Source organism: Bidens hawaiensis, unplaced genomic scaffold (assembly GCF_021521415.1).
Source record: "Bidens hawaiensis isolate Kalapana, Puna unplaced genomic scaffold, B.hawaiensis_p1.1 tig00049628_1, whole genome shotgun sequence".
In the NCBI taxonomy this organism is placed as follows: domain Eukaryota; kingdom Viridiplantae; phylum Streptophyta; class Magnoliopsida; order Asterales; family Asteraceae; genus Bidens; species Bidens hawaiensis.
In genome coordinates, this window is record NW_027498872.1 from 8,666 (window position 1) to 24,719 (window position 16,054).

Genomic DNA, 16,054 nt, shown 5'->3' on the forward strand with positions numbered 1-16,054 from the left:
TGAAATAGCAAGAATTGGTATCATTCTTAGCATTAATGTTGTTTATGCAGTAATACCATTTGTAATAGAGAGCTATTATAACTTGTCATGAAAGTAGGGCTATAAATGAACCGAATTGAAAAGGCCTTGTTCATGTTCGTCTGTTAAGCTTTTGTCTGACAAGCGAACCGTTCACAAACACCTAGCTGAATGAAATTTTTTGTTCGTGTTCGTGTTCGTTCATCAAGGAAATGAACTTGTTCATGAATACAAACGGACGGACACAAATGAACACAAACAATGTTTTATTTGATTTGGCTGGCCAAGAGTGACCAGTGTCAATGACTCAATCCGGCTACCAAGTTTTTGTTGGTGTTTTTTTAGCGTTCATATGTTAATTTGCATATAAATTAATCAAATAATACTCATTTATATATATATGTATGTATATATTTGTTTATAGTTAATAACTTTTCTTAATTTTATATCATTAAATTAGTAAAATCATTAAAAAGTACAAAAAATCTTTAATGAACAAACATAAAGGACCAAACATTAACAAACCCTTTTCGAATGTTCACGAACATGGACTCCGTTTGTGTTCCTTTCATTTAATTAATTGAATGAAATTCCTTGTTCATTCATTTATTAAATGAACGAAACGAACGTAAATGAACTTCCTGCCAAACAGTTCGCGAATAGTTGCCCGAATGTTCGGTTCGTTTACAGCCCTACATGAAAGTATAGTTTGTTGTGTGCCTTAAGTTTATTAAATTTGGTGTAGGGAACTCCGCAATGCACCGTGTGGGTAGTGCAGGCAATACCTCAAATTCAGTTCGCCCTCGTAGGGAGAAAAGACTGACATATGTTTTAAATGATGCCGATGACACAAAGGTTAGAGTTTATTTTGTTTGTACAGTTTTCCTCTTTATTTGGACATAAAATTGTTACACTCCCATAATATGTTTGCATATCCTTGCCCCACCATGCTTAAACTTCACAAAAGATTTCCATATAATTTACAAGGTATGAAGTTAAAATACATATAAGACCAAGAGGGAATGTTTCTCGACTATATAGTGATCGTCTCCTTATCTAGTATTTTATTTGTTTGATTGTTCTAGTGAGTATTGTGACGCTAGATATGTTTCCTACTACTTACTAGAGAACATGTAGATGCATTTATTGTGATGATTCAAATATAATAATATAATTTATGCATTTAGTTGAATTGTTCAAATATGATAATATAATTAAGATTAATTCAAACCAAAACAATAAACTGTGATTAGAAGCTCGGTTATCAATTTTTTCTATACAAATAAAGGTAAATGGGTCCTACTATCGGCACACCACCCCAAAAGTATACACCAGCTTGCCTGTTATATCATGCGCTCGGTATAACCTTTTTTTTCCCGTGTTGTCATATGGTTTGAATGGCCTTTTTTGCCCTATCTTACAGGCTGTATGATGTCATATGGGGGTATTATAGGGCAAAAAAGGTCATAAGACCTGTATGGCTTTGTAAGTGGTCACGAAAGTTATTTCTTTGTTAGTTAAAAACGTCATACGAGTCGTATGATGTCATATCGGTCATGTGATAGGGCGAAAAAGTTCATATAACACGTATGGTTTTGTCAATGGTCACACAAGCCATTTCTTCATCAGTTGAAAACATCATATAGGCCGTATGATAGGGAGAAAAAGGTCATACAATCCGTATGGCTTTGTCAGTGGTTACATAAGTCATTTCTTTGTCACCATAGACATCATACCGGCCGTATGATTTAGCTCTCATACGATCCATATGACTTTTTCACCTGTCATACGATCCACCTGTCATACGATCCGGATGACTATTAAAAGGGCCCGCTTGACCACTTTTTGCATTACAATACGACCCGTGTTACACGGTCAGTGGTGGCTGAATTGTTTTATATCTTTACTATTCATCAATGGAGTCTAACTTTCAATGAATAAATCATTAGAATATATTCCTATCCTCAGTTGCTTACTATAACCATATTTAAAACAAATTTACTCAAATTCTATATTGAGCCCCTTGGTTTGCACTTTGCAGCATCGTGCAGGTGTCAACTGTTTATCTGTCTTAAAGCCATCAGAGCCAGATAATTGTAGTTACCTCTTCACCGGGAGCCGTGATGGCACGCTAAAAAGATGGGCATTAGGTGAAGAGGGTGCCACCTGTTCAACTACTTTCGAGTCTCATGTTGACTGGGTATATTTCTAAACATCACTTATGCTCAATTAATACTACTTCACTAAAGAACAAATTGGGTTGTACAGGTCAATGATGCAGTCATTGTTGGAGGGAATACCCTTGTATCCTGCTCCTCAGATACAACTGTCAAGGTTTAATATATTTACAAAATTATCATTAATGTTCACATAACTTTCACTAATATTATTATGGATTGCACCAGACTTGGGATTGTTTTTCAGAAGGAACTTGCACAAGGACTTTTCGCCAGCACACAGATTATGTTACTTGTCTTGCTGCTGCAGAAAATAATGTAACCTCTGCTTTGAAAATATGCTTTTCTGCTTTATTCTAATTAAAAGACACCATATTCAGCTGAAAATTTGAAATTATGAACACCGTTTCCAGTAGAGGTGGTAAGTTGGGTGTGACTTGAGTTTGAATAATGGGTTAAAATGGGTACTGAATATAGGGAACGGGTTGGGTTGAGTTGACACGAAGACACTTTATCCATTTCTATTACTTTAAAATAGAGTGTGTGTTAACTTTGAATCCAAAATTGTTACAATATATGATCAATCATTAAAAAAGCGAGTTTGAAGGTTTAAATTTAGTGGTGCAATCCGTGTTGCCTGAACGCTACCGGTTTAATAATCGTGTCAAAACAACTCAACCCTAACAGGGACATGCTTAACCATGTAACTCGGACACGACCCATTAACCTGTTTATCTGAACACTTCAAATTGGTTGGCGGCTTGACTTGTTTTTTACCTGAATTCCAACCCGCGCACTCCCCTTTCTGTTTCCAAACATGTTATATGGTCAGCCTACATATGACTTGGTTTTATAAAGTGCGCGACGAGATTCAAAAAAAAGATAATTAAAACAGAGACGGTGCTACTTTCACATGGGGGTCAACATTAGTCAGATTAGTGTATTGAGGAGGATGATATGTAAAAACAATCAACAGAATAAAGATATTATGAATGGTTTACTTCATAAAGATGGTTGATATGTAAAAGAGTTGGAGAGAAGTGCAACTTTTATATATACATAAAGCTTATATGGTTGTACATAAGGCCTTGTGTATGTAAAGCTCTCACCTCGACTTTCGGGAAAGAGAAGTGCAGCTTTTGGATATACATCAAGCTTATATGGTTGTACATAAGCCCTTGCGTACATAAAGCTCTCACCTCGACTTTCGGGACCTAAACGTCTTGCACTATCTAAAACCAAGAGTCCGACCCAAACTTGTTTAAACACAACCCATGTTTTCTTGCACTTTAACCTGTTCCACTTTTACCCTACTATTTCGATTTAATCGACTATTCTGATAATAAATTCTTTTGGCATTTTAATCTTTTAGAGCAATATTGTAGCTTCGGGTGGACTTGGTGGTGAAGTATTCATATGGGATCTTGAAGCAGCGGTTGCTCAATTCACAAAGACTAGTGAGGTGGCAGTTGCTGATTCGTCAAATGGAATTAATGGCACAGGACCCACTACAAGTTTACGTGCAATTAGCTCAAGTAACAGCATTACAACATCACAGACAAATCAACCTCAAGGATATGTTCCAATTTCTGCTAAAGGACACAAAGAGTCCGTTTATGCATTAGCAATGAACGACAGTGGGACCCTTTTGGTGTCTGGTGGAACCGAGAAGGTATATTTTGTAAACTTTGTAGGGATTGATTTTAAGGGTGTAAACGAACCAATCCTGAGAGTGTAGGTTTAATCTCGGCTTGTTTAACTTACGAGAGCTCGAGCTTCAGCTCGGCTTGTTTCGAGCTCTGTTTCTAAAGCTTGAGCAGCTGAGCTCTGTTCGTGAGTAGTTTTTTATAGGGTGTGCAAAAAACCAAACACCAAAAAAACCCGAAAAACAAACGATATTTGTAACCGGAAAAAACCGAACTGAATTGTTCGGTTTTCGGTGTGGTTCTTAACCGTTTCTGAATTGTGAATTTGTTTTTTCGGTTCCACAAATCTTGCTCATTTGGATAACTGAACCAAATTCAATTGAATAAACCGAATAATAACCAGTTGAATACTTTAAATTGTATAAATCTTGCTTATTTGGTTTAATTGGTTGAACGCGAATAAATCTTGCTTAATCGGTTTAATGGGTTAAATTGGATTCAGTTGACGCATTTCTAATTCAGATTGATTTGGTTTTCAGTTAGGACCAAAAAGAATTCAAAACCGAATAAACTGATATCCAAACCGGTGAACACTCCGAGTTTTTCAAGCTCAAGCCCGGCTCGTTTATTATTAATTAATTTATGCACATTTATTGTTATTTTCAATTATAATTTTTGCATATAACATAATATATATATTATTTAGTTAAATGTATCATAATAATTTGTATAATAATAGTTTTTATGAAAGTATATGCTTAACATATTAAATAAACGTTATAAGTTAATAGGCTCGTTAGGCTTGTGGGCCAGCTTGAGCTTGATAACTTAAGCTCGGGCTCGTTTATTAAACAAGCTTATATTTGGGCTCGAGCTCATGCTCGTTTATTGAACAAGCTTATATTTGGGCTTGAGCTCGGCTTGGGATTGGCTTGTTTATTATTTATTAGTTTTGTATGTACTTTTTATTCTAATATTTGTATGTAGCATTATATATATTTTATAATTATTCTTATCATAATTATTTATATAATAATAGTTTTTTACAATATAGATGAAATAAAAATTATAATATAACAGCCTTGTTTTGGCGCTTGATCCAGCTCAAGGCTCAAGCTTGATAAGTCAAACTTGGGCTCGTATATCAAACAAGCTTATATTTAGGTTCAAGCTTGGGCTCCTTACTTAACAAGCATATATTTAGGTTCAAGCTTGGCTCGTTTATTAAGCAAGCTTATATTTAGGCTCGAGCTCGAGTACATTAATAAACAAGCTTATAGTTATATTTAGGCTCTAGCTCGGGATCAAGTTCATTTAAGTTTGGCTCAATTCGAGCTTTTAGTGAGCTGACCTCAAGTAGCTCATGAGTGGCTTGGCTCGTTTACTTATTATTTTTCTATTTTTTATTTTTTATTTTTTTTGGTTTTCACACATTTTCTGCCATGTAACTTCACATATCAATTGTTACATGCATGTATGTGGATTTTTTTTCTTGCAGGCTGTACGTGTCTGGGACTCAAGAACTGGTTCAAAGATAATGAAGCTTCGAGGGCATACGGATAATATTAGGGCTCTGCTTCTCGACTCTACCAGGAGGTTTGTTTTCTTGTTTATATTATTTGTTTACATTGGAAACCTGAAATGAATATATATATATGCTCTAATTATTGGGTTTTAACTCAAATTGTAATGTTGTCTTCGTATTTTGACTAGATAGTCAATGCATAGCATCTAGGTTTTAAATGCAACACCATTGAGTATCTAATCTGGTTAAAGCGCTTTCGTGCCCCAGACCTTAGTTTGCATTATGTTTTTTCGTTGTTTTTATTCAAACATTACGCAGACAAGCTTTATTTATTTATTTATTTTTGGATTATTAAGCTATTTGGTTAATGAGGCCACATTATCATCATTTCAGGTTCTGCCTCTCAGGATCCTCCGATTCTATGATCAGGTAGGTATCTTTACTGCTAATTATGGCTACTGAGCCGGCTTGGTTGAGCCCAAGCCAAGGTAAGCGTGCCTTGTTGGCTCCCTCGTTAGGCTCGTTTAGCTGGCTTGTTAGCCTTCTCCTTGGCTAAGTTTTAATATATAAGCTATAACCAAAAAGTATAACCCAAATTATAATATATATGAACTATAAGTTTTGTAGTATATTGGCTATGAATTATGTGTATGTTAAGATGATTTTTTTCTTATATATATATAGAGAAAAGGGTTCAAATAAAAATAAGAGGTTTCCTAGGAATGGCAAGAACCAATAGATTTTTGACATGTGACATTACAAATTATGGTGAAAGAACAATTCTAGGAAGCTATGACGGTTATAATGGTGAAAGAGTAATTCTAGGAAACTATGCCGGTTTTTGGTAATTTTAAATCTCAACCATTGATTAACATGATCCAATGACTATGATTTGTTCCTAGCCTTCCTAGGAAACTACTTGTTTTTAGGATAACCCTCCCCTATATATATATATACATATACACATACATACAGAAAATGGTTAAAATAAAAGTACATAGTTTTCTTGGAAGAGTTGGAAGGACATAAAATTTGAAGTTAGGAAACTATGTGAGCCTATCTATCCTAGAAAACTATTTAGTATTTTGAAAATTACTAATCTCAACCACTAGATCCTATATCCAAGCGCCTAGATCTATTCTTACTCTTCCTAGAAAACTAAATATTTTTACTTTAACCCAACCCTATATATATATATATATATATATATATATCAATATGTGTAGAAATCTAAAATTATATTTACTTTTAAATAAACGAGTTGGTTCGACGATGTACAAGCTGGCTCCCCTGTCTTGGTTCATACTTCATACACAGCTCTACCGGTAATGTGTTGCAGTTATGATTGTGGCAGCATATAATCAAAATAAATGTTTCATGCTAAACAGAAGACTAATTCAACAAGACAAGAAAAGTTGTTTCATGCTTTTTTTTTCTTTTTCTTTTTAAAACGGATATGATGATTTCATATAATATATATTTGTGATAGATTGTGGGATCTAGGGCAGCAGCGGTGCATACACTCTTATGCTGTTCATACTGATTCTGTGTGGGCACTCGCAAGCACTCCAACATTTACTCATGTGTATAGTGGTGGACGAGATCTTTCCGTGAGTTCACATCTATATCTCTAGATAAGGGGGCGTTTGGATGCACATTTAGCAACTGATTATGATCATATATCTGTTCCTACTTGTAGTTATACTTGACAGATCTTTCAACAAGAGAGAGTGTGTTGCTTTGCAATGAGGAACATCCTATTCAGCAGTTAGCATTACATGATGATGGTATATGGGTTGCAACAACAGATTCTTCTGTGCACAGGTGGCATTCTGAAGGTTTAACTCCTGAGAAAGTGTTTCAACGAGGCGGTTCGTTTCTTGCTGGAAATTTGTCTTTTTCAAGGGCTAGGGCTTCTTTAGAAGGATCTACCCCTGTGAGTCATCTTTTCTATCATTAATTTAATTATGATTATACTTATTATTGTTAGGCTTTGTTAGTTTATGGCCTGTAGGCCCAAGTTAGGTTTCTCTATGATTTAGGGGTGTGCATGGTCGGCTTTGGCCCAAGATCATAACTATAACTTAACTTTTGGTTAACCAGAGAACCATACCTGATTGGTCATGGTTAAGTCGGTTATGGTTAAATCGGTTTTAGATTCTGATCCGGTTCGGTTTGAGTTGGTTAACCGTGAACTAGAATTGGTCATGAAATGTTTGGGCCTAACAAAAAGAGCCCAAAACAATGTAATTTGGTCTAAAAAGTTTTGGCTTGAAATTTTTTAGTCACTTGATAAATTGTTATTAGACATTCGGGCTTGAATAATTTATTAATTGGGCTTTAATTTTAGACCTTTGTACCATACGACAATACTACATAGCCGTGGGTCGGGTTGGTTAACCGTGTTTTCACTACATCATGTGTCCATTCGGTTTGGTCGGTTATGAAAATATAAATAACCAGAATTGGCCAATCGGTTGGTTAGGTTCAGTTATGAGTCGGCTAATTTATTTTATGCACACCCCTATATACTATTCTAGTCTCTTTTATGGTTAAAAACTTATCATTTGTAAAAGAATGTTACAAAAATAATGATGAAATTGATTTATAGGTTCCTGTGTATCAAAAAGCCACCTTTAGTATTGATGGGATTCCAGGGATAGTGCAACATGAAATATTAAACAATAAAAGGCATGTCCTGACCAAGGTAATATTATTTTTGGCTTTTACTTTTTTCAGTTTTTGATATTTTCTAACCATTTTAAAAGCGTATTTTGTTTCTTGTTTTGTTTTTAAGAATATGGTTGTTTGTTTAATAGGATAATGCTGGTTCTGTGAAGCTTTGGGAGATCACTAGAGGTGTTGTGATTGAGGATTATGGACAGGTCATATTATTACACTATCACATTTTGACCCCTACATTATTACACTACATTTTGGCCCCTTTTCTATTTGTACTGTAAAAACGCACTTGCTATTTTGGATTAACTTTATATTGCCATCTAGATTAATAGGTAGCTGATGTAGCAATTTTGACCTTTTTACCCATAATGGGTTGATTTGGGTATATTTGACCAGTAACGGGTCAAATGTTGGCTCAAATGTGAGGTTTAGTGAAACGTTCGATTGGAAGTCGGTGCATCTTTGTTTATTTAAAAAACAAACGAACACGAACAACATTTGTTGTTCATTTAGTTAAAACGGACATTCATGAACAAATGTCTCGTTCATTCATTTACGTTCGGGGACGTTCGCTTACATTCATTTAATTGCGTTGTTTATGCTCGTTTGTTTACGTTTGTTCATTTGTTCTTATATTCATTTAAATTTTTAGGGGCGATAGATTGATGCTCATGTTTACTTATGTTTGTTTCTTTTTGTTCATGTATATTCAGTTATGTTTGTTTATATCGTTGGCGAACGGATATAAATAAACACGAACACGTAATTTTCTTAACGAACGAACACGAACAAAAAAAAAAACCCGCTGTTTATGTTTGATCGTTTGTTCTGTTAAAGTTAAACGAATGAACATGAACATGCCTTGTTCATGTTCTTTCAGTTCATTTAACTGTGATGCTCATGTTTTGAATTTCTATGTTGCAGATTTCATTTGAAAAGAAGAAAGAAGAACTGTTTGAAATGGTAACTAATATCTATCAATATATCATTATGGGAATAATGTATACAAATATATTTGAATAATATCTTCTAACCATATCTTTGTTTGCCAGGTCAGCATTCCTACATGGTTCACTGCTGATACGAGGCTCGGGAGTTTGTCTATTCATTTAGATACCCCTCAATGCTTTTCTGCAGAAATGTATTCTGCTGACCTCCACATAATCGAGAAAGCTGAAGATGACAAGGTGCATATACTTTAATAATACTATGAAACTAAATTTAAGTGTAATTAACTTAATACTGTAAGGGTGTGCATGGTCAGTTTAGGTTGGTTTTGGGCTCAAACCGAAAATTTGATATTTGAGATTTTGAAAACCGTTCGGTTGTGGTTTCCACAATGATTTCGGTTTTGGCCTTTTGGTTTTACCATTTGGGCTTGAAAATTTTAAGCTGAAAATAGAAGCCCAAAATATTGAATTTGAGCCTAATTAAATTTGTTAATTAAAATTAGTTGATTATTACACATTTAGATCTAATATTTTTGGGATACACAGTTCCAATGGATTCGATTTGTATTTTGGTAAATATGAAAACCAAATTCGAACAAAAAATTGACAATTTAAAACCGTTCGGTTTCGGTTTTCACAAAGGGTTTGATGTTATTTCTTCAGTTTTATCTTCTGGGCTTGAAATTATGGCGGAAAAAAATAGCCCGAAATAATAAATTTGAGCCTAAATTTATTTGTTAAGGTTACTTGATTATTACACATTTGGATCCAGTATTTTTGGGCTACACTATTTATTAATTTCTTATAAATTACTATATTCTGTTTTTTCGGTTTGATTTTTGGTTAATAGCAAAACCGAAACCGATTCAAAAAATCGGATTTTTAAGTTGAATAAAACCAAACTGTTGATAGTTTATAGGTTCAATTATTTTGGTTCGGTTATTTCAGTTTGGTTACGTAAGTTATTCCAGTTACGGTTTGTGCATTTTTTTTGGTTGACAGCAAAACCGAAAACGAACTGAAAAATTGTTTAATTCAATAACCATAAATCCAAACCTTTGAATTTTGATTGGATTTGGTTATTTCAGTTTGGTTACTTCAGTTACTCCAGTTACGATTCAGCACTTAGGTAATTTTGAATTCATGCACACCCCTGTTTAAAAACCAAACAATTTCTTTCTTCTTTGCAGATCAATCTGGCTCGAGAAACCCTAAAAGGACTATTGATTCATTGGTTGTCCAAGAAGAAACACAAACCTGGGTCTCAACCTTCAGTCAATGGGGAAGCGCCATCTGGCAGGAGCAATACTGTTTCAAAAGCTGAGGTAGACAGTAACAGTGAAAATGATACTGTGGTGTATCCACCATTTACATTCTCAACTGTTTCGCCCCCTTCAATTATTACTGAGGGACCACAAAGTGGGCCGTGGAGGAAGAAAATTACTGACCTTGATGGAACCGAGGATGAGAAAGAGTTCCCGTGGTGGGTTTTGGATTGTGTTTTGCATAATCGGTTGCCCCCGAGGGAGCATACCAAGTAAGTTTTTTATTCTTATAACTGCTTATTTGTTAATGGGTTAATTTAGATTGTATGTTATTGGTAACGGGTCAGTTGGGGTTAAATTTAGGCCGGTAAATGAAGCGAACTGACACGAATGAAGCGTGCTCGTGTTTGGTTGCTTAACTTTAACCGAAGAAATGGCTGAATAGAAACATTTAAATGAACAGGATTTTCTTGTTCATTAAAAAAATTAACAGATTCATGTTCATGTTTGTTTCTTAAAAGTATAAACAGACGGTTCACAAACGGAGCATGTTCATGTTCGTTCGTTTAACTTTAACCGACTTTTCTTGTTTGTGTTCGTTTGTTGAGAAAATGAATGTGTTTGTGCTTGTTTGTTAACGGTCTAAACTAACGGGTTCACAAATGTTTACAAATGGAGCATGCTCATGTTTGTTTGTTTGTTTAATTTTACCGAAAAAACGATCGAACACAAACGGTTAAACGAACGAGGTTTTCTTGTTTGTGTTTGCTTGTCAACACTATAAGCGAACGGCTCACGCACATAGCATGTTCATGTTAGTTCGGTTCACTTTAACCGAACAAACGATCGGACAGAAACAGTTAAATGAACGTGATTTTCTTGTTCACGTTCATTTGTTAATAAATTGAACGTGTCTGTGTTCGTTAGTTAACATATAAACTAATGGTTAACGAACGTTAATGAACGAACATAACTGAGCTAAAACCAATTAAAAGTTAATTTGAACAACAATGTGTTCTAACTTAAAAATTTATAAAAACGAGACCAATTTACATGAATATATTAACGATTGAACTTATAAATATGTAACTAACGAACATAAATGAACGTAAAGGAATGAACATAAACAAATTTAAAGGAATGAACATAACAAATTTAAATGAATGAACGTAAGCGAACATAAATGAATGAATGCGACATGTGTTGACGTTCGTTCATTTAATTAAATGAAAAAAAAAATTTTGTTCATGTTTGTTCGTTTATTAAATAAATATTCATAATCTAGCATCCTGTCGAACAGTTCACTGAACGTTCGGTCCATTTACAGGCCTATGCACAATACGTGATAGTGAAAGTGTAGTTATCAGGAAAGGAGGTCAAATGGATCAAAAGTTCTTTAAAGTTCATTCAAATGCTTAATACCTCTTAAATCATTTATTTTTAAAAAGTTTGATTATTATCTTAAGGGCTGATTGCATAAATAAATAACCAGCTTTGGTCCAATTTCTATTTTCGATTTTTAGGTAACAATCTTCTATCCAGAAAAAAGTACTAGCTTTAAAATACATCAATTAAAAATTTTCAGCTATAAAAATTCTCAACATTCAGAAACCCGACGATTATTTTATGTGCACTAAAAGTAAATTTTACTTTTCTTGATAATAAAACTGTAATTATATTTCAGGTGCAGCTTCTATTTACATCCATGTGAAGGGTCAGCCGCCCAGATCTTGACACAAGGGAAGCTGAGTGCACCTCGGATTTTAAGAATACACAAGGTACTACTGTATTATACGAATGACATCAGTTTGCGTCGTTACATTCTTGTATACTTACTGTAACGCCCCTTAAACCAACTAAACATGTTTATTTTAAGGAATATTTACCTAAGTTTTACTAATCTTATGTACAGGTTGTTAACTATGTAGTGGAGAAGATGGTTCTAGACAAGCCATTAGATAGCTTGAGTGGTGATGCAACTTTTGGTCCCGGGACCGTTGATGGAACTTTTAGATCCGGATTTAAGCCTTGGAAGCTTAAGCCTAACATAGAGATCTTGTGCAATAATCAGGCAATTTTTTGACTTTATTTACATTCATGTTCCTTTTTACGGTTAATGTTTCACTTAAAAGTCCATCATCTTGGAATCTGATATTGTAGAAAAATAGAACATCGGAAATCCAAGATTGGATTAGCTAGGCTTGTAAACGAACCGAACAAACACTAACATGATATGTTCATGACTTCATGTTCGTTCGTTTAACTTTTAACTGGACAAACAATCGAATCCGAACACTTAAACGAACAAGGTTTTTTTTCTGTTCGTGTTTGTTAAGAAAATGCATGTGTTTGTGTTTGTGTTTGTGTTTGTTTATGTTCATTCGTTAACGGTTACACGAACAAACATAAACAAATTTAAAGAACGAACAAGACATGTGTACATACTCGTTAGTTTAACTACATGAACAAAACTGTTGTTCTTTGTTGATTTACTAAGTACCGAACTTCTTGTGAAACTGTTCATGAATAGTTCACCTAACGTTCGGTTCGTTTGCAGGGATAGATTTAGCTTTGAGTATTATTAGGGTGAACAAACCATCCAATGGTTTGGTTCAAGGTTTGGAACATGTGCAAGCCAAACTGGTCGTCTATCTTTATTATTTAATTTTCCTTTTTATCTTTGGAATATGCATGATATTATCATTTTTATAAGTTATAACTTTTTTGCGAACTAACGATTTTCAATTATAAATTTTTTTTCCAACTCTTGACAACCATGAACATTTCTAGCGAGTAGAGGTTTCAAAATGAACGGTTTGGGTGGGTCAGTAACAAATCAAATGATATAATTTTTTTTTGGCATGACTCAGGTTTACCAAAAACTGTTTGTCCAAAAATTTAAATTGTTTACAGATATTTAGTGTAATTATATTGTTACTATGATGATGATGATGTAAATTTATAGATAAAATGATGTCAGAGGTATTATTTTACTAAAAATACACTTTGGGCGAAGCATGACCCAATTAACACAACACAAGTTGTGTTTTACCTGATCTTGTTGGTTAGATAACGTGTCCCGTGAGTTTATCATAGGAAATTTGATCAACCACTTTATTTTAATATTTTTATTTAACTCGTGTCATGTTATACAGGTCTTAACATCCGATATGAGCTTAGCAACGGTCCGAACTTATATTTGGAAGAAACCCGAGGACCTTGTTCTCAATTACAGGGTTGTGTCATCAAGATGAATTTAGTCTACTCGTGAATGCAATTACTCCGGGCTTGGTTCGTAAAATTTTATAAAATATTCCTCTTACCAAATCCTGGTAAAATGAAAAGTTTATTTCATGAATGCAAAATATATTGAACTAGTGGGATTCCCGCGCACATTGTGGTAGGAATTTGCTGTGCGGGAAATTCGTTACATGCGTAAAACATAAAAATAATGTTTACTATACTGATGTTTGTTTAGTTTATGATACTAAAAAAGCTATTTCTAATACAACTCTGTTTTTAATAAAATTATATCGGAATGAGAAAAAAATTTATCAAAACCAGGTATTTAATTTTCCTTTCTGGAAAGTTAACCATAGCACACTATTATAAAAAAATATAATTATTGAAAAATTAAATGGGTTAAAAGTGTATATTACTTATAGTATATTACTTATAGTATATAAATATGTTTTGCATGTATATCAATATGATCATATCATAAAAATTATCATTAAAATAAAAATTTTATTTTACGAGCAATGATCAACTGTATAAACATATGCTCATCTTGTTTGTTTTGCAGGACCTGTAGGCAACCACGAGTGACTTTTCAGCTTCCAAATGTTTGTGAGTCGTATATTTGAACACATGCGGTAGTTGTATTGTATCGCGTCCATGTAAATGTATAATCGGTATGAAGTATTGGTATTTTGACTATTTGACCAGAGAGATGTTGACTTCACAGAAAGTCAAAATGGAAAAAAAAAATCATAAATCCCTTGTAGGAATACTTTTCTGGTTGATGAGTTGATTCATGAGAAACAATAAGTTCTAGTATGACAAGGCAATCAGTTGCTTGAAAATATATACAATTGTCATATGTATTGAACCTATCATGTTTGTGTTTTTTGTTTTGTTTTAATTATTATTTATTTCAGAGGCATTTAATATAAATAAATTTGCATAACAATAAATTATTTTTCTTATCATTATGATTTAGGTTTAGTTATTAAAAAATAAATATCTATCTGTCTTATTTATGTAGTTTTGGGTAAAGGATATTGATGAATTGTTGTATCATTCATGACTGTTTCTTTGAGTTAAATATAGAATCACTTTTTTTATGACTTATATGGCAATATAATCCGGCTACGTGGTACACCTCTTGGCTAATGGCCGGTGCCCACAATCCCAGATAGCACAAACCTGCCACCAATTTCAGTGAAATCCATTGCTAGAAGGCCTACTTTGATAAAACTCTAGCTCATGGATGACATCTGTCACGAACGAGACTTGAACCGGCAAACTCAGACTAGAAAAGTCATTGTCATTTGGTACTTGGTAGTAGAGCATTGCTAAGTTAGGGCCGGCCCATTAGTTATGAGGTGAAGCTTGGGCTTGAGATAAATAAGGCCCCCATTTGCCATGTGCTGAAATCTGTCTTTGGGGGAATATAGATAATATTGGTAATCTTGCTATTTTTGTTAAAATGAAAATTGGTTAGTTGTTTTTGAAAGGGGGGGGGGGGGGGGGGGGGGGATAGGAGGATTTTGATTTTAAAATTTATCATATTGGTAATCTTGTTATTTTTTGTTAAAATAAAAATATCAGTTCGGTAACCTATGAAGTTCTGTTAATCCACCAACACTAAGTTGTAGTTACACCAAGTTCTCATCCGTTCTCGTCTTTGGTCGGTTAGTCGACTTCTAGCGTTCTCACCTCCGGCTCAGTGGGTGGACTTCTTTGAGTTATTAAGTTAAACCCTAAATAGTCATCATTTTAATTTGTTACAGTTGTTTAATTACAGATTTTTATTGTTTTGTTAGTTTATTAATTTCTTAATTTGTTGCGGTTGTTAATTACAAATTTATATGGTTTGTTAGTATGTTAATTTCATGTAGTTAATTTCTTAATTCTTGGCACTTATGTTCAAGTACGTACAGTGGACAACATGTGACATGCTGATTTCTGAATTACTGTCTATCGTCTACTGGATGCTGTTTCGTTGTTAAGTGTTGAACATTTTGTTTTACGGGTCAAGTAGACCGCAACACGTTAAAGTTTATTATTTTTTATCCCAAGCCTAGTGTAAGGCCCGAACCCCGGGAACCCCACAGTTGGTAATCATTCAAACACTCGTAAAATTTAATAAACTTAAGAACCGTTTCTTCCATTAAAACAAACGTATCAGAGTATAAATTTTGCGGAAAACATGAAAAATGAAATAAGTTTCCGAAACCCGGGAATTTGGCCCAAGAACCAAAATAAGTATAACTTTTATAAGTTTCCTTGAAATAAAATAGTCATAAACAATTCTTCCTTCCAGTATGCCCTTCACCATCCAAGTAGCTCTGTGCACGTCCAAGCGATAAGACATCATCTTCCAAATCCTGAAACTTACACTAACATGCACACAAAGTCAGCTTGAGCTGAGTGAGTTCAAGTTTTAAGTAAAAGATATCAGTAGTAAAATCGTGATAGCCATACCAAAGGTTTTCTAAAAGTAAAAGGGTATATCCATCTAGTCATCATTATCGAACTTGAACATCCTCATACATACGTATACAAA

The 16,054-nt window shown here is 34.0% G+C and overlaps 1 protein-coding gene across 1 annotated transcript; it reads left to right on the forward strand.

Moving 5' to 3' along the window:
• Positions 1-761: 761 nt before the first annotated feature.
• LOC143598088 (uncharacterized) lies at positions 762-13,569 on the forward strand. Its single transcript, XM_077076400.1, has 17 exons — positions 762-873; positions 2,060-2,218; positions 2,287-2,352; positions 2,424-2,513; positions 3,568-3,867; positions 5,340-5,437; positions 5,760-5,795; positions 6,856-6,976; positions 7,066-7,302; positions 7,978-8,073; positions 8,186-8,251; positions 8,973-9,011; positions 9,101-9,235; positions 10,189-10,535; positions 11,948-12,041; positions 12,176-12,334; positions 13,419-13,569. Exons 1-17 carry the CDS (start codon positions 775-777, stop codon positions 13,515-13,517), a joined length of 2,241 nt encoding a protein of 746 aa, XP_076932515.1. The 5' UTR covers positions 762-774; the 3' UTR covers positions 13,518-13,569.
• Positions 13,570-16,054: the final 2,485 nt, after the last annotated feature.